Source organism: Diaphorina citri, unplaced genomic scaffold (assembly GCF_000475195.1).
Source record: "Diaphorina citri unplaced genomic scaffold, Diaci psyllid genome assembly version 1.1 scaffold931, whole genome shotgun sequence".
In the NCBI taxonomy this organism is placed as follows: Eukaryota; Metazoa; Arthropoda; class Insecta; order Hemiptera; family Psyllidae; genus Diaphorina; species Diaphorina citri.
In genome coordinates this window covers 97,150-120,576 of record NW_007378362.1, presented here as the reverse complement: position 1 = coordinate 120,576, position 23,427 = coordinate 97,150, and the positions used below count along the sequence as shown (strand labels likewise).

Here is a 23,427-nt window from a genome sequence, read left to right as displayed (position 1 = left end):
TTATGTGTATTTGGTTTTTGTTGAGTGTGGTGTTAGATTTCTAATAGCTTCCGGGAGCACTTCCTTCAGAAGAAAAACCTAGCTACCACCTAGATTTATGCTGGTGTGTAGTGTGTTCTAATAAGAAATGACTAGATGTAGAAAGTGAAGGTTTCACGCAATACTTGTGTCGCACGGAGTGAGTTCGTGGTTTTTGAACCCTATTGAAATCGAAATAAGAGGAACGTAGGAATTTTCGACGGTTTGGTCAGGTTCTTGAACGTTTAGGAGAAGCTGAGATTTATGAGAATGGAAATGCCGACATCCTACTGAGCAAAGAGGCTTCTAATAAGTTTCCCAACATACAGAGCTTGGTGGTGCGTTAAATAAGGAGATTCTCCATGAGCTTTCATCGGATCCTAAAGGCACTGCCTTGTCGCTGTAGCCAATGTCTGTCGCTGCTCTCGTGAGTTGTTGGTAAGAAGAGCAGCCCATCAGTTGTTGAATATCTTCAAAATGGTAATTCCGCGGTCTTCCTCTAGGTCCATTCCCCATGAGATTTTAAATTAAATAATATTAACTCTCTAACTTGCAAAGAAATAGAAACAAAGGGTAGTCACTCACAATCCAACTATCTGAGACCTAGGACTGCTATCGAAAAGACAGTCGGACCGTGAATTGCCACCCAAGAGAAAGAAAAACCCATGCATCCTTGAGACTTACCTCTTCAACTTTCCCCGAAGGTTTCTCTTTCCTGCTCGGATAGTAGGTGACGTCATCCGATGTCGTTGAAGACGGCACCATGTTCTCTTCCACCGTATTGTTATCCATCGCAACCGTTGAGTTGTCCAACTCTTCTGCGATCGCTTTGGAAAATCGGCTGTTGAATCGTGCGAGCGCGTTTTCGGCCCGATTCGAATAGCTGGGGTTCCAAGACGATGAGTCTACTGTTCGTATGAGTTGTAGGAGGAGAATTGTCAGGAGTGTGTGTGTTAAAATGATTGAGCTGTGCTTGTTTGCCATTGTCAATTATTTCTGATTTGAATATCGTCAATGCTGAGAGAGTGTTTCAGACCTTTAAACTTGTGGGTGAAATTTTGTAAGCTGTTTCCGCTCCTTCTATCTTTTCCTAGGATTCTGTTCAAGCCCTCGTAAAATTTGAAGGTCCGTGTTTGAAGGATCTTCTAAAAAATCTCTCAAGTACAATAATATTTGTACCCAATTTCATACAAGTAAATGATTGTCTTCAACTGTTTGTGTGTCACAAACAAATGGTCACCCAAACGTATCTTTCATTTTTCTTAGCGTCAAATAAACGTTTGATGTGAATTCTGTTTCTTGTCAAATTCATGATTTTGTAAGTCCTAGGTCAAAGTTTCCTTTTAGCTATCATCAGTGGATATCATGCTTATTATCTGGCGATGAAACTAGTGTCAGTCAATATCTGAAACAAACAAAAATGTACATTGTTAAAATGGCCAAACTTTCCATATTATTATTATGTTAAGGCGGTCTCTTCCTGATCCCTGTCTCTGTTTGTTTAGAGATTTTGAAGTCAGTTGAGAAGCTTTTTCCGCCACACACGCTCCGATTGTCTGACAAATCTGGGACTGTCAGGCCGGCGCGCCGGAACGTGTGACGGAAAAGCTTTCGACTTCAGTTTTCAGACTGTTTAAGGCTAATGTACCGTTACACCAAGCGCGCATCGTTTGAAAACAGTGTTTGCAAACACCGAACGTTTGCAATCATTTTTCCCACAAACATTGGGTTGCAAACAGCGTTCGTGTGTGCGCGGAGTTGATCCGGCTGCTGTCGGTTTAAAGGTAATGTTGCACCAAGCGCGCATGGTTTGCAAACGTTCAAACAATGCGCGCTTGCTGTAGGTAACATTACCCTAAGAGACCCAGAAGTCGGAAGCTTTTTTCGCCATACACGTTCCGACTGTGTGACGGAGTAGCGTGAGTGGCTGGTATTAGAAGGGCGCCTGCCATGTAAGCGCTAGGTCGAGGGTTCGGTTTCAGCCCGGGGCGAACTTTTTCAGATGAGGTTTCTTCTGGAAACGGCTGGCTTTCTCCTATCGTATTAATTTCTTTGCTTTATCCTGTCTTCCTTCTCTCTTCGATTTCGGGACGATAAGACCATAGCAGTTACAGTTCCCTCTGTCAAACCTCTTAAAAAAAAGTTGGTAGGATTGAGGGTTTAAAACCACCTTTGAAAGCACAGCGTCAATATCTGGGCTCCTCCCCCCTGGCCCTTGTCCCTTAAGTGGACTATAGGACACCTTCGAAAGCGGGCCGCTACCGTGTCCTTAGAAGAAGTCTGATCGATCCCAAAATCTAGTAAGCAAATGTCCTTTAAGTGTTCAACATTTTTACCAAATTTCGTCAAAATCGGACTCACAGTTCAGGAGTTATGTTCAGACAGATAGTCAGATTTTGAAAATGCACAATTACTTGTTTATCATGCTAAATTTCATGAAAATCAGACAACCCGATCGGGAGTTATAGTCAAACAAACAAACAGACATTGAAATGCAAAAACATCCCGTTAAGCAAAATCGTCCCGAACTCACGTCCTTCCATGAGGTTAAAATTTTATGCCACAGCTGGGATTGAACCCAAGTCATTCCGTTTACCAAACAGTGATTACTACGCCACCAAACCACCGTGTGAAGAGAATCTTCGGCCCGAACGGTACCTTCAATAAGATTTCAGTTTTGGAAAGTGACGACAAGCCAAGGAGTTTTTACATTATTATAAGTTTTTTTTTTTTTTTCCCAAGACCGATTTTGTAAGTCGTGACTTATGCCCCATGTTCTATTCGTACATAGTACAAAGTACAAGCTTGTAATCTTGTATTGTTGTAGCTTGAGCTCATGATTTAGGAGAGCATTCTGGTTTACCTACTTATTTGAAAGAATTTTGTAGACCGGTTAAGCTCATGATTTAGGAGGGCGTTTCAGATCATTTGATTTAAAGCAGATTGGCCATCAAGCTGAAAGCCCACTCAGGTGAAAAGAAAGCTAACATAATTTTCAAAGTAGTCTTTTTCACCCATTATCGATGCATGCGATACCTAAGCATCGCCCATTAAGTTTATGACCTATCATGTATCCGAGAACGACCTTGCCAGCAACGTGACGTTCCCTAATAGGGTTGTGGTCATCACACTGGCCTAGCACTCAGAACGTCGGGTTCAAAAAAGCTCGAGAGAAGTCCTAGAAGGTGATGTTTTTCGGCCTTAATGCCCACCATAGTTGAGACATCCCTTTGCCATAGCACACAGTATAGAATCAGCAGAAAAGAATTGGCAGGATATCTTCTAGTAAAAAAACCTACCAGTGTTCTTCCTCACGCACTTTAAAACAGCTAATGCACCTTTTCGTACCGGTACTCACTTATTGAGGCAGTCTGGCTGAGGGACTATAAACAGAGAGTAGAGAACCAAGAGAGGAGACTGCGGTGGTTTCAACATACCCATACCACTGTAATCTCCTCTCCTGGACCTTCCTTGACACTTCCTATTCTTTATGACTTCATTCCTGATCCTATCCAACCTCGTTACTCCACAGTAGAGTACTCCACTAAATAAGAGTAGACTACTCAACATCCCAAGTAAGTAGTGAAAAGGACATCAATAAAAACACAATTTCGAATAAAATTAAATATCCAGGTACACAACTTTAAACATGTTCCATAGATTCTACAATGTTATTATTTCATCAAAAAATTTGAAAGTCAATCAAAATTTACTTTCCATCGCCTACTTGAAGGTGCTTTCTTGAGCCAAATGCATTCAGAATCCTAAATCCTATTGCGGTTTGAACACCGTTTGATGCATCTAATGGAATACAAAACTAGATGCAAATCCGTGAACGAATCATTTAGGATTAGAGATTTCGAGGCCTCTAAATTTAGCTTGTGTTAGTTAATGCATTTAAGAAAAGTGAGCCAGCCTGGTTAGCTTAGTTGGTAGCTCGTCTGCCTCCCGACAATACGTCTCATATCGCCCCTGTTGAGGTTCATTGTTTCTTTGGAAATTCTTTTCGAGGGTTTTTTTATCATCCTCCTCGAGAGGAAACTTTCCATAAGTATGTTATTAAAATCCACATTACATATTAAAAGACCCCTTTCAGATGTTTTTAGACCACTTTTAGGTCTTCTTGAACTGGGAGGGCACTCAACATCGAGGCAGCATTTCCTAGTTGTACTGCCATCCTTTATTTGAAGAGGTTTCATAGAGGGAACTGTAACAGAGGTCTTATTGTCCCTAGATCGAAAATGGGATAGGAGAAAGTCAGCCGTTCCAAGAACGACCTTATTTATCTCTCTTTACTTATTAGGATGAAGAATCGAATCTGCGACCTAGCCTTTACAAGGTAGGCGCCCTACCCCGGAGCTAACTAGTTTAATTGTAACTTTCTCATAGTGACAAAATTTATTTTTGCCCCGGGCGAGAATCGGATCCGCAACCGAGCGCTTTCAAGGAAGGCGCGCTAAAGTTCCTTCTCCATGCCTGATTGGCTGACACTCAGTTGACGGTACGCACATTATTTCCAATAATTTAATTCGCGCTTCACTGATTTCTAATCGAATGAAGCCCGCGCTTCTTCATTGCGCTGCCTATTTCATTTAAATTCAAAACCTAAAGTGATAATTATATAATAAATTACACTTGATTACGGTTGTTAGGCAAAATGGTAATAACACTAATAATTTGGGAGAGTACAAAAATTGTGAGAATGAAGGACTAAAAACCTGCGGATGAAGCTATCTATCTATGGTCTGAAGAAATGAAGCTATGATCTAACTCTAACGTCTAAAAACAAAAGTACCTACCAGTGTTCTTCCTCACGCACTTTAAAACAGCTAATGCACCTTTTCGTACCGGTACTCACTTATTGAGGCAGTCTGGCTGAGGGTCTATAAACAGAGAGTAGAGATCCAAGAGAGGAGACTGCAGTGGTTTCAACATGCCCATACCACTGTAATCTCCTCTCCTGGACCTTCCTTGACACTTCCTATTCTTTATGACTTCATTCCTGATCCTATCCAACCTCGTTACTCCACAGTAGAGTACTCCACTAAATAAGAGTAGACTACTCAACATCCCAAGTAAGTAGTGAAAAGGACATCAATAAAAACACAATTTCGAATAAAATTAAATATCCAGGTACACAACTTTAAACATGTTCCATAGATTCTACAATGTTATTATTTCATCAAAAAATTTGAAAGTCAATCAAAATTTACTTTCCATCGCCTACTTGAAGGTGCTTTCTTGAGCCAAATGCATTCAGAATCCTAAATCCTATTGCGGTTTGAACACCGTTTGATGCATCTAATGGAATACAAAACTAGATGCAAATCCGTGAACGAATCATTTAGGATTAGAGATTTCGAGGCCTCTAAATTTAGCTTGTGTTAGTTAATGCATTTAAGAAAAGTGAGCCAGCCTGGTTAGCTTAGTTGGTAGCTCGTCTGCCTCGTAAGCGCTAGGCCGCGGGTTCGATTCCCGCCCGAGGCGGATTTTATCCTGATGGGATAATGTTCGTTCTCGGAACGGCTGGCTTTCTCCTATCCTGTCTTCCTTCTATCTTCGATTTCGGGACGATAAGACCATAGCAGTTACAGTTCCCTCTGTCAAACCTCTTAAAAAAAAAAAAAATAGTTAATGCATTTAAGAAAAGGTGTACAAAGCTGGCGGCGGTGATGGCGTTAGTATAACACGGCTGTAGTGCCTACTACTAAGCTGACTTTAGAAACAAGGAATTCACAACTTTATTGTTATTGAAAAGTAACTTCAGTCCTAGGTCCTTGTTGTGGAGTGTGTGGTGTGAGTTTTCCTAGTCCAATTTTTACTAAGGCCACCCACCCACTATCAGGTACGCCTGATCAGGTCTACCTGATGAGCACACACACTATCAGGTAGACCTGACAGGTACGGCTGAATAGGCCCGCCTGTCAGGCCTACCTGATGAGCACACACAGGTAGACCTGACAGGCGGACTTGATCAGGCGCACCTGTGAGGTCTACCTGATAGTGAGTGCCTGGCCTAACCGACCCGACCGCGACCACTTGACACATGTACTTTTATCTTCGAAAGCCGCTTGACATCAGATTTGACCTATTTCTGGTGGAGTAGAAAACCAACGACAATTTCTACTGCAACCGTGCAACCATCTTGGTGGTTTTTGTCAAGCATGCGTAAATTCTACAAAGCGAATCATAATTTACTGTTGATTCGCTCTGGAATCACCCAATGGCTCAGGATAGTTGACTCTAGCCGTACTTGGTTCTAATTGACTGACATTTGATCTACTGTTACACCATCCGAATTAGTGGTGTGTCGGGAGATTTTCCGAAGGGAAATCCACATAAACTCAACCCCATAAGTTAGACTTAAATTAATTTTGACTGATCAGATGCCTGGAATCGGTGCTTTTAGTACTGTTTGAGAACCAGAATTTCTTCCATTAAAATTTGTGTCACTATTAAGTGGAAAAAAGGGGGTTTTCTCCCTAAAAGTTTGATAGAGGGAACTGTAACTGGTCAGGGTCTTACGTTCCAAAAGTGAAACGAGAAGGAAGACAGGATAAGAGAAAGCCAGCCTTTCCGAGAACGAACCTTATCTGTTTGGGATAAAATCCGGCCCGCGGATAATCGAACCCGCGACCTACGGCGGAAACAGCAGAGCGAAAAGGGATTCGTGTTTCCCTAGCTCCCATAGGAGGCTACGCCACTGCTGACATTCGATCCAATTGAGTCATTAACGAAAAGTAAACGGTATGCTCCTTAGCACGGGTTCGGATATTCATAACAATAACGGACCATTAAGATCTCAAGTCATGATATCGGTATTGTTGGTTCGATTCAAACATTTCAAGTGTTAAAGAAACGCCTTGATTTCTCATCTAAAGAAACGCCTTCTTTTCGGCGCCTTTTGTTGCCCAGAAAAGTGGACACCGTGACGCAGGGTCTACTTTTCGGAAATTTGGACTCTAGTAACTCGGTTGATAAAAGGAAGCTGGAATACCTGGGCCACATTTTCCGTGGGACAAAATATGAACTGCTACAATTGGTTTCCGAAGGGAAGATAGAGGGGAAAAGGAGCAGAGGCAAAGAAGGAAGTCGTGGATGAGCAACTTGACAGGATGGTACGAGTATTCTAACTTCTAACCAAAAGTTGATCCGGATCGCAAGGGACAAGAAGGAAGTTGCCATTATGATATCCAATTTCCTAAAACGGCCCTGTGTAACACCCATTTTCGCTCCTAAAACCAACCAAGCCATCCTGTATGGGATTAATTACGTTCGGCGGGGCTATATGCTTCTGACGCGTTGACAGATTTCAATCATGCATGTGATAGTCTCAGAGAGAAACGCAATGGGGATTTTCTACTTCATCATCCTACTCGATTACCAATTACCATTATCATTACCACAGGATGACGGTGTGCCTTGGAGACAGTGCACCACATACATAATCTCACACACTGAGAAAGAAGTGATAGGGTACCACAAGTTTTAGGAGACTTGGAGAGGAAGAACTCTATTTTTGGGGGATTTTCCCCCCTGCTTGAGGGTGTTGGAATGCTATATTAAAGTTTAGAGCTTCCTAATGTAGAGGTCTATATTGGAATTCGAGAACCCAGTAACTAGGATGACGGTGCTTTAGAGACAGTGCACCACATAATATATATCGAAATCTTGTCTCACACACTGAGAAAAATGATAGGGTACCACAAATTTTAGGAGACTAAGGCCAAAAATTCTTATCGATCATCGAGCTTGCAAGGAGATAAAGTAAAAAATACTAACAATAATACCAAAGCTTACGGGTAATATTGCACAAATGCAGTCATTCCTATTCGTTCTCAGGTTTGAATCAAATCCTGATATTCGCTTACCAAGATGTTCATGATTAATGAAATCGTGGTCAAGTTGTTCAATTGCCCAATTAAACGGCCTGAATAGACACGATTTTAATCTCTACAGGGTACCTCACCTCTCAGATACCTTCAGCGCTCACACTGTGAAAGAACCCACTGGGCGAAGGACCCTGTAGATTATTTTTCTAATAATTAAGATTAAGACCATTTATTGAAGCGTGTAAAGTTGGGACACTTTCATCTCGTAATCTGGTTATTTGGTTATCTGGTTCACACAGGATTAGAGCACGTCACTTTGGATTTCTTAGTCTATTTCGAGCTCTGCCGTTTATATATTGTACTTTTTGCTGTGAAAGAGGTGGCTCAGGAGTTTCAGGATATAAACGGTATTTTCATTCAGGCATTTTCAGGTATTTTCATTTCGCAATTTCGTGGTGTTAATGTACTTGTGGGGAATAATGAAATGGAACTCCCAACATTAGGTACCACCTGAAAATTGCGAAAGAAAAATACGACTTTTTTTAAACACGTTTCCATTTATTTTTGATCGACAAAACTCTCAGAACATACATTTTTTTGTATAAATGGTATACCCATCCGTATAAGCAGAGCTTGTGATGCCACGGATGGGGAAAAACACTTGAAGCACTTCTTGTGACTTCAAGAGTCATACTGACCGAATTTCTAGAGCACGTCACTTTGGATTTCTTAGTCTATTTCGAGCTCTGCCGTTTATATATTGTACTTTTTGCTGTGAAAGAGGTGGCTCAGGATTTTCAGGATATATAAACGCGTATTTTCATTTCGCAATTTCGTGGTGTTAATGTAATTGTGGGGAATAATGAAATGGAACTCCCAACATTAGGTATCACCTGAAAATTGCGAAAGAAAAATACGACTTGAAGCACTTCTTGTGACTTCAAGAGTCATACCGACCGAATTAAAAAAGGAAGAAGAAAGCCAGCCGTTCTGAGTTCCAAGAACGAACCTAATCTGTTTAGGATAAAGTTCGCCCCGGGCGGGAATGGAATCCGCCACCTAGACCTTACAACAGACAAGGGCCTTCCAAACTAGGCTGACTTTATATTCTCACAAGCCACCGCCATTTCTGTGGCGCTTTCTTGTATGAATGGAATATTGGAGTATGGACTAAGCCTTGTGCTTTTATTATTCTATTTCTCGTGGATTTAATCCTATAATAGGCACTCTCATGGAGCTTACAAATCTGACTAATAGGTCTAATAGGATTTTACTTGAGGAACGTTACTGGAGATTATTTCAAGGATGTTTCTAGTTCGGAACCTCCATGTTGAAGATAATGTGCGAACAGAGTGGGTATCTCCTTTTCCTCTGCCTTTTTTCGTGTATAGACGGGGTTGGCGTTTTTCGTCAGCCTCTCAATCAGTCCTAACTAGAGTGATTGCTTTGGGCTGACATTTGGTTTTGGCCACAAGTTTAACGAGTGGATGCCTTTCGCACTCAACCTTTGCTATTTCTTTAGCAAGAGAAAAGAAAATCCTCCTGTCCTCTCTTCGATTTCGGACGATAAGACATCCGTTGTTACATTTCCCTCTATGAAACCTCTTTTATTTTAACACCCATATACTATTACGAGTACCTCATTTACACCGTTTCTACGAATAGAGCATCTTTTAATCTACAACGAGGTATAATTATCTTACATGGAACTACGAGGGTAAACCTGAAAGCTTTGATCTAATCAAATAAGAAGAAACTGGTAATGCACATGAATGGAATATTGGAGTATGGACTAAGCCTTGTGCTTTTATTATTCTATTTCTCGTGGATTTAATCCTATAATAGGCACTCTCATGCAGCTTACAAATCTGACTAATAGGTCTAATAGGATTTTACTTGAGGAACGTTACTGGAGATTATTTCAAGGATGTTTGTAGGTTCTAGTTCGGAACCTCCATGTTGAAGATAATGTGCGAACAGAGTGGGTATCTTCTTTTCCTCTGCCTTTTTTCGTGTACAGACGGGGTCGGCGTTTTTCGTCAGCCTCTCAATCAGCCCTAACTAGGATGATTGCTTCGGGCTGACATTTGATTTTGGGCACAAGTTTTACGAGTGGATGCCCTTCGCACTCAACCTTTGCTATTTCTTTAGCAAGAGAAAAGAAAATCCTCCTGTCCTCTCTTCGATTTCGGACGATAAGACATCCCTTGTTACATTTCCCTCTATGAAACCTCTTTTATTTTAACACCCATATAGTATTACGAGTACCTATCTACCTATACACCTCATTTACACCGTTTCTACGTATAGAGCATCTTTTAATCTACAACGAGGTATAATTATCTTACATGGAACTTCAAGGGTAAACCTGAAAGCTTTGATCTAATCAAATAAGAAGTAAGAAGAAACTGGTAATGCACTCTTCAAACTTCTAAACTCCTTTCACAACATGGTTGATGAAAGATCAAAAACTGATGATGACTCTGATGGGAGAGAGGAAATGAAAAAAAAAAATGTTCTATGAATCTAATATCAGCCCATTATCTCTTAATACAAAATTCAAGTTATAATATAACATATTATGTATCTTATAGGACAGGCCCTCTTGATTTTCAGTCATATTTATTTTGAAATCAACCATTTCTTCTTTAAATAAACATTTTCGAAAACTGTTTACGCCTACACAGAGAAAAAATAGTGACAGGGTGCCACACGTTAGGGGGTTGAAGAACTCGATTGGGCTTCCAGCACTCCAATTTTTTTCTCAGTGTAGTCAACTTTTCCTAATGAATCAACATGACCTGTAACATACACGTATGTATATTATAATTGTATGATGATATGTGATAGTATGTATGTAAGTAAAATATAACTTTTTTTATTTATTATTATTTTTTTTCTTTTTTTGAAGTTAAGCAAGGTTTATATACTTATTTGTAAACTTTACCTATGAAATATATAAGACCTTGTTTAGACTGCGGGAGTAAAGGGACTTTTCAGTCTCATTCTGGCAGGATAAACAAGGTATATTCTATTCTATTCTATTCTAATTGGTTCTTATGTTGCAGGTAAGACCTCAAAAGACGTTTTCGTACTTCTAGTCTAGTGAGTCCAATCAGGTGAGATAACTTTGTATATTCGATGGTCAGATTCTTTTACCAGCATTCGAATTTTTGAAAACCTATCTAACAGAAATCAGGAATGTTCACAGGTCCAAAGTTGTGGCCCAAAGGTAAAACCTTCTAGATCTCTAAGTCCCTCAAGCAGATTTAATGCATTCGATCAGAATTATGTTTAGAAACATCAGATTTATGTTTAGAATCATCACATTTCTGTTTAGAAACATGAGAATTATGCTTAGAATCATCAAAATTATGTTTAGAAAACATGTCAGAAGAAACTTAATGGATTTAGCACGTTCCAATAAAAGTTCCTAATAACCCTGATTGATGAATTCATCCGTGTTAATAAAATCCATATGTTACAATACATATTATTGGTAGGTATGTGTAACGAACCATTGATGTCGAACAACACTAATGCATTCTGTAGCTAAAAGCTATTCTATTTCTGTTACATCAAGCTGTAATGGATTTAAAATAGAAGATAGATCAGAGATCAGTCAGTCATTTGAAACATATTGGACTTATGTACAGTTGAGGCATCTCACTTTGTAGGTACAGCAGAACCTCGATTATTTCAAATAATTGAGACCGAGGGTAATTGAAAAAATCTGGTGTGAACATCACACGACTTTCCTCATCCTATTGAATGATGCTTATTTTTGTTCTTATAGACAAACTTTTACAATATCTCTAACCGTTTAGTCGGTATAGCTGAAAACCGCAAAAAAACGGTCAAAAACCGCCAAAAAGCGACAATCATTTTTCCACAAACATTGGCTTGCAAACAGCGTTCGTGTGTGCGCGGAGTTGATCCGGCTGCTGTCGGTTTAAAGGTAATGTTGCACCAAGCGCGCATTTTTTGCAAACGTTCAAACATTGCGCGCTTGGTGTAGGTAACATTACCCTAAGAGACCCAGAAGTCGGAAGCTTTTTTTTCGCCATACACGTTCCGACTGTGTGACGGAGTAGCGTGAGTGGCTGGTATTAGAAGGGCGCCTGCCATGTAAGCGCTAGGTCGAGGGTTCGTTTTCAGCCCGGGGCGAACATTTAACAGATGAGGTTTGTTCTGGAAACGGCCGGCTTTCTCCTATCGTGTTAATTTCTTTGCTTTCGGGACGATAGACCCATGATGCATAAGGAGTAAGAATAACTAAAAATTTCACGATTCTAAGCAATGTACAGACAAATCTACAATTTTATTTATATAGATACAAAATTCAAGTTATAATGTAACATATTATGTATCTTATAGGACAGGCCTTCTTGATTTGCAGTCATATTTATTTTGAAATCAACCATTTCTTCTTTAAACATTTTCGAAAACTGTTTACGCCTACACAGAGAAAAAAATAGTGACAGGGTGCCACACGTTAGGGTTGAAGAACTCGATTGGGCTTCCAGCACTCCAATTTTTTTCTCAGTGAGTCAACTTTTCCTAATGAATCAACATGACCTGTAACATCGTATGTATATTATAATTATATGATGATATGTGATAGTATGTATGTATATGTAAATAAAATATAACTTAATTGGTTCTTATGTTGCAGGTAAGACCTCAAATGACGTTTTCGTACTTCTAGTCTAGTGAGTCCAATCAGGTAAGATAACTTTGTATATTCGATGGTCAGATTCTTTTACCAGCATTCGAATTTTTGAAAACCTATCTAACAGAAATCAGGAATGTTCACAGGTCCAAAGTTGTGGCCCAAAGGTAAAACCTTCTAGATCTCTAAGTCCCTCAAGCAGATTTAATGCATTCGATCAGAATTATGTTTAGAAACATCAGATTTATGTTTAGAATCATCACATTTCTGTTTAGAAACATGAGAATTATGCTTAGAATCATCAAAATTATGTTTAGAAAACATGTCAGAAGAAACTCAATGGATTTAGCACGTTCCAATAAAAGTTCCTAATAACCCTGATTGATGAATTCATCCGTGTTAAAATCCATGTGTTACAATACATATTATTGGTGTAACAAACCATTGATGTCGAACAACACTAATGCATTCTGTAGCTAAAAGCTATTCTATTTCTGTTACATCAAGCAGTAATGGATTTAAAATAGAAGATAGATCAGAGATCAGTCAGTCATTTGAAACATATTGGACTTATGTACAGTTGAGGCATCTCACTTTGTAGGTACAGCAGAACCTCGATTATTTCAAATAATTGGGACCGAGGGTAATTGAAAAAATTGAGGTTCTGTATAAAAGTTGAAATAATTGAAGTTCCGTGTAAAACAACGAAAAGAGGGCAAAATTTAGATACAAAATAGGGAATAAATACCCTGTTATTTTGAAATTAAACAGAACAAATTAAGAAACAAACAAAAAAACATGTCTTTGACATCGTTTTCTTCGTCATAAGAAAAACCCAATTTTAGGATATGAAATAATCGAGGTTCTACTGTAACTTGAACTATGAAGACCACATCTCACATTTCTCCTAGCTAGAAGAATCTTATTATTCATAAGTCATAATCATAACTCTATTATTAGATCATCTCTACTGTTAGCTCTCAATTCTCAAGCTCACATTTCTCCTAGCTAGAAGAATCTTATTATTCATAAGTCATAATCATAACTCTATTATTAGATCATCTCTACTGTTAGCTCTCATTTCTCAAGTTTTTTTTTTTGAAACCACATCTTCAAGAAATCTCGCATACCTACCTAAAACCTAATACACATGTTCAATATATCCTTTCCTTAGCGACTTTCTTTTCCTGTGTCCAGAAATTATCGTAAGTGGTTCTGTGGACTGATGGTTGGTTTGGTTTCCGTGCCCGTGATAGAGACATGTTGGTGCCTTTTTCGCGCTGTTGATGGTTATTAATGTCAAGGCGGTCTCTTCCTGATCCGTTGTATTCCGATTCCATTTTATTTTAGTTTAGGACTATTGCACTAAAGTTGGTAAGCCAGCCTAGTTAGCTTAGTTGGTAGTGCGTCTGCCTTGTAAGCGCTAGGCCGCGGGTTCGATTCCCGCCCGGGGCGGATTTTATCCTGATGGGATAATGTTCGTTCTCGGAAACGGCTGGCTTTCTCCTATCCTGTCTTCCTTCTCTCCTCGATTTCGGGACGATAAGACCATAGCAGTTAAAGTTCCCTCTGTCAAACCTCTTAAAAAAAAAAAAAAAAAAAAAAAAAAAAAAAAAAAAAAAAAAAAACAAAAAAATCAATATCTGGGCTCCTCCCCCCTGGCCCTTTGTCCCTTAAGTGGACTATAGGACCACCTTCGAAAGCGCGGGCCGCTACCGTGTCCTTAGAAGAAGTATGATCGATCCCAAATCTAGTAAACAAATGTCCTTTAAGTGTTGTTCAACATTTTTACCAAATTTCGTCCAAAATATGGCTCACAGTTCCAGGAGTTATGTTCAGACAGATGTCAGATTTTGAAAATGCACCATTACTTGTTTATCATGGCTTAATTTCATGGAAAATCATGACAACCCGATCGGGAAGTTATATTCAAACAAACAAACAACATTGTAACAAATATGTCTCACGTCCTGTGCACGGGTGCTATCTCTCAATTTGGGTGTTCCCCTAATCCACCCTCTAATGTACCAATATGTCACCCAACAATAGCGACTGATACTTCCGGGGTTCCTAGAAGAGATTTCTTTCCGAAAGGAAGCCATCTGCACACAGGATCCATTACACAAAGGATGAAATTGCATTGGTAACAAAGATGTAGAATTGAAGGTCTTCAAAAAAGATCCTTTTAAAGCTGCAAGACTGTTGCTAGGTTTCAAATGACAGAAGTGTGTCGAATGCTTTTGAAAGGTCTTCACATTTTTTTTTTTTTTTTTTTTTTTTTTTATTAAGACCGATTTTGTAAGTCGTGACTTATGCCCCATGTTCTATTCGTACATAGTACAAGCTTGTAATCTTGTATTGTTGTAGCTTGAGCTCATGATTTAGGAGAGTATTCTGGTTTACCTACTTATTTGAAAGAATTTTGTAGACCGGTTAAGCTCATGATTTAGGAGGCCATTCTGGTTTCCCGTATTTTTGCGGTTCTGATTAGGTAGGTACTTATACACATAATATCTACTTATGTGGGTACTGGGTACTTATTGAACAAAATGAACTGCTATTCTTCGTCAAGGCCACATGTACAATTGTACATAGGTGCAGGAGGAGGATTTGTACATTTTAAACTAGAAATTTATGTTACACAAGCAGGCTCCGCCCGCTTGCGCGTGGCTGAGGCATGGCCGTAGGTGACTGTAGCGTAACTTACCGTATCGTACCGCACCCGACTATACTTGACTGTACCTAATCGTATCTGACTGTTCCGTACCGTATCGTACTGTAGCTCACCGTACTGTATCGTACGTACCCGACTATGTCGTAGATATCGTACCGTATCGTACCATATAGTACAGGACCTGACCGTAACGTACCGTATCTAACCGTACTTGACTGTACCTGACCGTACCATATCGTACCGCACTTAACTGTACCTGACCGTACTTGACTGACCCTAACCGTACCGTATCGTACCATACCTTACCTGACCATAACGTACCGTACTGTACCGTTTTACCTGACCATACTATTTTGGCACCATATTATACTTTTATTCGTTTCCGTCCCTAATTTAGGCACCACTGCGAAAAGAAGAAGGAGAAGAAAAGGACGAGAAGAATAGGAAGAAAAGATAATAATGAGAAAACCTAAATGTAGGAGAAGACGAAAGAAGAAGAAATGGCATTTCGGGGCTGGCTACTCTTTCAACTACTACTCTAAGGTTGCTTGTTTCTCTAGTAATGGCTATTTCTATCTTGGTCATGGCATTGGCCATTTGCAGTAGAAAAAAAATCACCAAAGAAGGGAAAAATAGTGTTCGACTGAGACGAACAGAAAATTGGCAAAAGATCGTCAACAAAAGGCTAAGTACTGGGAATCTTCGTTCTGTCGTGATTGAATTTCAATTCGTTCGATAAATAATTGAGATCGAGAACAAATTATTGTTCTCAAGAACAAATTATTGCGAATTTAATAAGATCTTGCGTGATGCTACGTGCTACGTTGTCAATCTTCACGATTTTATGTCTGTCAGGTCTACCTGAAACCTGATAGTGAGTGCCTGCTGATCTATTGTTTGTCAACGATAGTTCTACTTTGGGTTAAGAACTGCTTATTCTATTTGACGATGAGAGGCTGTCATCCTGTATTGTACTCGTGCTGTAAAGTCTGGCTATGGGTTCGAATTCTATTAACCATTGACTGTTCACATAAGAAAGGATATTATTGCATAACTTCCACCTAGGACAGTAGATTTGTACAAACTTAACCCATTCTTTAGGGCTGTTTGCCTCTACGTGGGCCGTATTTGCATATTTGTATATTTGTAAACCCTACCTATGAAAATAAATAATACCTTGTTTGGACTGCGGGAGTAAAGGGACTTTTCAGTCTCATTCTGGCAGGATAAACAAGGTATATTCTATTCTACACATAAGCCTCGGAGTGGGCTTTTTATGGAGTTAAGCACCTAGGAAAGCATATCAGTCTTCTGTATTTCCTACATTGGCTATAGCCTAAAGAGGTATGGGAACTGTGGTGACTATTTTGCCAGCCTAGTTAGCTAGAAGTTAGCGCGTCTGCTTTGTAAGCGCTAGGTGGCGCGAATCCAGCCCGGGGCGAACTTTATCTAAACAGATAAGGTTCGTTCTCAAAACTTCGATTTTGGGACGACTTCAACAGTTGTAGAGAATTTACTCAGACCATATGAGACCAAATAGGTACACCATCCTACCACTAGCTTCCAACGAATGAATGACCCTATAAACCCTACCACTCTTCCAACGAGGACCCTGTTCCTATCGTATGTCTCGTTTCAGATGGTACTTATACACATAATATCTACTTATGTGGGTACTGGGTACTTATTGAACAAAATGAACTGCTATTCTTCGTCAAGGCCACATGTAGGTGCAGGAGGAGGATTTGTACATTTTAAACTAGAAATTTATGTTACACAAGCAGGCTCCGCCCGCTTGCGCGTGGCTGAGGCATGGCCGTATGTATAGAGGCATGGCCGTAGGTGACTGTAGCGTAACTTACCGTATCGTACCGTTTTGTGCCTTTCATTGATTTTCATTTTATGTTTTAACAGGTTTGATAGAGGGAACTGTAATAATGTAATAAAATTGTCAAGGTCTTATCGTCCCGAAATCGAAGAGAGGAGGACAGGATAGGAGAAAGCCAGCCGTTCCGAGAACGAACCTTATCCGTTTAGGATAAAGTTCGCCCCGGGCGGGATTGGAACCCGCGAGTTAGGGTTTCCAAGGTAGGCCCGCTATCTTCTGTGCTAACTAACTAGGCTTTCACTGAAGTCCTTGAAATCCATGAATATTCGCTTTTACTTTCGATTACTCCCTTATCATCTCTTCAGAATCACCTGTGGGCTGTGGGTTCCGTTTCAGATCATTTGATTTAAAGCAGATTGGCCATCAAGCTGAAAGCCCACTCAGGTGAAAAGAAAGCTAACATAATTTTCAAAGTACTCTTTTTCACCCATTATCGATGTATGCGATACCTAAGCATCGCCCATTAAGTTTATGACCTATCATGTATCCGAGAATTGATGAACTGGATCGCACTTGACAAGCTTTTCGCTTTACGTAATTTGTGCCTTCACCAAAAGAGAAGAAACAAACTTCAGAAGGGGCAAAATTGGGAAAAGAAAAAAAAAGCTTGGAAAGTAGCGCGTCTGCCTCGTAACCGCTATGTCGGGGGTCCGATTCCCGCCCGGGGCGAATTAATTAAGGTTCTTCCTCGGAATAGTTGTTTTTCTCCTATCCTGTCGTTCTTCCTTCTGGGACGATAAACCTCCGTTCATACAGTTCCCTCTTTCAAACCTCTTTGAAACTCAAGGTTCGTTCTCAGAACGGCTGGCTTTCTCCTATCCTGTATTCCTTCCTTCTTCTGTTTCGGAATGATTAAAACCTCATTTGTTACAGTTCCCTCTCTCAAAACATAGGAAATACACTATGTAAATAAACATCCCAATAACGAACAACTAACCTATACCTAGAGAAGAAATCAAACCTCCTCATAAGCGGGTTAAAATAATATTGTAACAACAAAGAAAAATAAAAACTATGTTTTTTCTTATTATTATTATTAGTTTTTGCTACCAGATTGGCTGAGCATTCCTCTCTGATGAGAGTACTTTCTTCCATTATGCCTACACTCAAATGAGTTATGAGCAGTAGAAAGTGATTCCTTCTTGACTTGTTGGGTCTCTTGAGTTTTGACTGACATCAAGAGGTGCCTGAATGTCTTCTACAAAAAACATCCACAACCAGAGTTGTTGTTGATGTGCGGAGTTATTGTTGGTATGTTTCCATGTTTCTGTCATTGTTATACATTGTAACATATGTTCCATGTCACACACCTTTTCTTTTTGTTGTAGATGTAAATTCAAGTGGCGACAAGTTACCTTCCACTCAAGAAAGTTTTTAGGGTTTGCTATAAAGTTTTTAGGGAATCTGATAATATAAGGTGTATTTTCTTTTCGGGGATCTTTCGCAATTCTAACCAAATCTCTTTTGGAAACTGAAACCTTGATCTTTGGAATACGATGGTTGGGAATGCGTCATCTTGGATTTCCAATGGTTTAGTACAGGCGCTACCACGACACCTAGAGGTTGAACTAATCCCTGTATTTTCCTTTTAAAGAGGGGAAATGAGCATGAAAAGAGGGGAGTCGTTTCAGTTTCCAAAAGGAAAATACAACTTAATTTTCCAACCAGTCTAAGCACCATAGCCACTAAGTTAGCTTGGCTTGGATTGGAAGGTAGCACACCCTCGTTGTGAACCCTATACTAAGTTACGGCCCCATCACACCTATACATCTCCAAGCACAGTGCCCTGCACGCGTAATCACTGCAAAAGCAACATGCTTCTACAAAAGGAACTTTAGACTCCTTTAGAGTCATAAAAAATACACAAAGTTCTGCTGCAGACGGTTTTTTTATGGACGTTTATGACAGACCATAAAAAGGCCTCGCAGAAATGAACTTTCTACAATAGTTTTCTGTTTGCAATCTTCTGACGCATCGGTTCTCAAAATTGTAGCCATTGATTGACGGTAAGGTATGCAGAGATTCTTTTGAAAGCATCTAATCTAGCGTCCCAGTTTCGTCCGTACATGACTACCCCGTATCGTACCATATAGTACAGGACCTGACCGTAACGTACCGTATCTGACCGTACTTGACTGTACCTGACCGTACCATATCGTACCGCACTTAACTGTACTTGACCGTACTTGACTGACCCTACCCGTACTGTGCCGTATCGTACCGTATCGCACCATACCTTACCTGACCATAACGTACCGTACTGTACCGTTTTACCTGATGGCATTTCGGGGCTGGCTACTGGCTACTCTTTCAACTTTCAACTACTACTCTAAGGTTGCTTGTTTCTCTAGTAATGGCCATTTCTATCTTGGTCATGGCAATGGCCATTTGCAGTAGAAAAAAATCACCAAGGAAGGGAAAAATAGTGTTCGACTGAGACGAACAGAAAATTTGCAAAAGATCGTCAACAAAAGGCTAAGTACTGGGAATCTTCGTTCTGTCGTGATTGAATTTCAATTCGTTCGATGTTCAATAAATAATTGAGATTGAGAACAAATTATTGTTCTCAAGAACAAATTATTGCGAATTTAATAAGATCTTGCGTGATGCTACGTTGTCAATCTTCACGATTTTACGCTAAATCTTTTATTAATTTCGATTTCGAAAAATCTCCTCCAGTTGATTAGCTTGAGAAATGAAAGATTTACAATTCCATCAACGCACGCCTAATGGCTTGCAAATTACTTTGTAATAAAAAATGCAAGTCGAACTTTCAGTTTTCATACCATTTAACCCAAATTTAACCCAACTGGGGAACTGGGTCTTTTAGAACTTTCGTCGTCGGTTGTTGCTCCCTTCTCTAGGAATACTCGAGGTCGGTACACACACTACTACCTACATATGCCCCAAATTGGTCAATCAATCTCGCCTTTCGACAGATCGTTCCATGTTTACGCGATATTTGCCCAAATTTCACTCGTTTTTAGACCTGAAATTTGCGCAAATATAACCGGGTCGGAAGACCAAATTGGGAGACTTGTGGTAGTGTGTGTACCGAGCTTAAAATGGACCCCAATAAACAGCACGGCCGTCTGGCCTCCAGGGCCGGTCGAATTTCAATACTATAAGTCACACTCACTCTTTCTAGTGGACTACTTAGTGATTGTGTAAGATCCCAACTCCCTATTCCGATAAAGCGTTGAAGAATGACTCACTCACTTTTTACACATAATTTGAAGCACACCATGTAGCCATCGACTATTCTGAAAATCTGAATACTTCTAACTGCAACTCTAGCAATAACATTAATAACATTATCATTACTACCTACTATTGGAAAGACCATAAGACAAAGAATAGAGAATAGACACACTAGACAGTGATGGGTTAGGAGAGAAGCTGTCATAATAGTTGTTCATAATGATTATTTTCTTGAAAACACATATAAAAATATTTTAGTTCGTAAAAATTTTTATAGCATACTTAGACGAAGGAAAAGTCCTGGCAGGTTAAAATGAATTGCGTCCATCTCAGTTTAACCCTTGGCAGGCGGCCTATACATTACATTGAACTGGACTTTTCTAATGAAATTCCTTTGTGCGGAGTACATACAGTATGTACTCGTATAATTATGTAGGACTATTGCACCCAATTTAGGCAGCCAGCCTAAAGGTGTGTTTTCACCAACGCGACTTTTGTCGCGCGACAGAGGTCGCGTTGGTGAAAACGCACCTTATGTTGTATTTTCCGTTCGAAATTTCCCCTGTTCTGAAGCACGTTTCCCCTCTTTTCCCTATGGTTTAGTACAGGCGCTATCACACCAAAAGAGAAGAAACAAACTTCAGAAGGGGCAAAATTGGGAAAAGAAAAAAAAAGCTTGGAAAGTAGCGCGTCTGCCTCGTAACCGCTATGTCGGGGGTCCGATTCCCGCCCGGGGCGAATTAATTAAGGTTCTTCCTCGGAATAGTTGTTTTTCTCCTATCCTGTCGTTCTTCCTTCTGGGACGATAAACCTCCGTTCATACAGTTCCCTCTTTCAAACCTCTTTGAAACTCAAGGTTCGTTCTCAGAACGGCTGGCTTTCTCCTATCCTGTATTCCTTCCTTCTTCTGTTTCGGAATGATTAAAACCTCATTTGTTACAGTTCCCTCTCTCAAAACATAGGAAATACACTATGTAAATAAACATCCCAATAACGAACAACTAACCTATACCTAGAGAAGAAATCAAACCTCCTCATAAGCGGGTTAAAATAATATTGTAACAACAAAGAAAAATAAAAACTATGTTTTTTTACCGATAAAATTCCATGCCTCGGCTGGGATCGAACCCACGCCCTCCTGTTTACCAGGCGAGCGTCTTGACCACTACGCCACCGAAGCGGGACGAGAGAGAGAGAGGCAGAGCGAGAGAAAGAGCTGCTTCATTGGACTCATGTGGTCTGTGTCGTAGCATAGAAATAACATCACATGGATCCTTCAAAATGTTCAAATGAAATTGATCCCAAGGGCAAGGAAAACCTAGACCCTTGACAAATGGAGTGTGCCTTAAGGCATCATATCTGATCTGCTCCAATCCACTCGACCCCCTGTGTAGCAAATATTTTGCAAGTGTACTGTTTCTGAAATTATTCAGCGTATTTTTGGGGGGGTACGGACGGTACGGTACATCTTGTTGACTAATCCGCACCCTACCTTTAATGTTTTATTGGAATATCAATTGTGTATAATATCAATCCATTCGACCCTGTATCAATAATTGTGTTCGCTATAATGACGAATTTACAACACTATTTTATTGATTAAATACTGTTTCAGTTGGTTTATATTCAACATCATTCCATTTTGATGTGCGAGGAAAAATCGCTTCCACTTTCTTTTACAAACACGTTTACTTTCATACATACGGGAACATTAGACGTGTATATTTGTATTATATTGTACATAATACATACCTATTGTACATAATACATACCTGTACAATTGTACATAATACATACCTATGTACTTATACTAACACATGAGGTAAATATGTTGGTATAATATATAGCAAACATAGGGCTGTTCTCAGGGAGGTTCATTTGCCGCGGGCCAGAGCTTCTTAAGGAGCTCTTAACCACCCGTTGAAATTGTCAATTCACATGATATGGAAGTACAAACATACATTACTTATTTGTTGATGATGATACGTTTACATGAGGAACATGAATTGATTTGGACTAGAACCACCTCCAGATGCAAAGTCCAACGGGTTACCCAACAAATAGAAAAATATCACTCAGAGGTCCCTTCTCTTTCAGATGACCTAAATGGTCATCTGAAAGCGTCCCGTGGCAGCCAATGTGGTCTTGCGCTCAAAGAGGAAAAATTCCAACCATATCCAACCGGAAAGGAAAGTATATGTACAGGAAATGTATTATTATGTTATGTAATACACAAGACCTTGTTTAGACTGCTGGGGTAAAAGGACTTTTTAGTCTCATTCGAGCAGGATAAACAAGGTATACTATTCTTATCTCAGGCATTCTCTAATGTCAGTTACACATACATGATATCCTTGGCAAACTTTATAAAAATATCCTTAGTACACTTTTACTTTTGTTTTCTACTACAAATAACAAAATTGGACGACATTTTGCAATGATTAGTACAGCATTGTTTTGTAATTTGGTATAAGATGTTGCCATATTTAAAAGAAAATTAAATAGTGGCAACGCGGTAATTTCACCTTTTGAACATTTCTGACCAAAGACAACCCCAAGGTCTTTATTATTATTTTAAAAGAAGTGTAGCACATTGCATAATTTCAAAAATGCAGGCGGCCATAAAAATGAAACTACAAAATAATCCATCCTCTATACTCACACATACAGGGTGTTCAACCTTATGTGATTTTTCACGCCAAATCAAATGGTGCTACTTTGAACACTATCCCTCTCACGGTTAAGGAGTTACAGGTTCGATTCTTTCCTGTGAAAAAATACATAGGATTGACTAATCGCATGTACATTTATCTGTATTTTTTGAAAATTATTAAAATTTGTTGACACAGGAAATAATCGAACCTGTAACTCCTTAACCGTGAGAGGGATAGTGTTCAAAGTAGCACCATTTGATTTGGCGTGAAAAATCACATAAGGTTGAACACCCTGTATGTGTGAGTATAGAGGATGGATTATTTTGTAGTTTCATTTTTATGGCCGCCTGCATTTTTGAAATTATGCAATGTGCTACACTTCTTTTAAAATAATAATAATAAAGACCTTGGGGTTGTCTTTGGTCAGAAATGTTCAAAAGGTGAAATTACCGCGTTGCCACTATTTAATTTTCTTTTAAATATGGCAA

The 23,427-nt window shown here is 39.6% G+C and overlaps 1 protein-coding gene across 1 annotated transcript in view; it reads right to left on the bottom strand.

Annotated features, from left to right (window-relative positions):
- Positions 1–1,390: 1,390 nt before the first annotated feature.
- Positions 1,391–23,427, bottom strand: part of LOC103513156 (LIM domain and actin-binding protein 1) — a 35,592-nt gene continuing 13,555 nt past the window's right edge. Inside the window, exon 7 of the mRNA XM_026826434.1 lies at positions 1,391–1,423. Within this exon, the coding sequence (XP_026682235.1) occupies positions 1,391–1,423 (33 nt within the window). The remainder of the gene's footprint in view (positions 1,424–23,427) is intronic.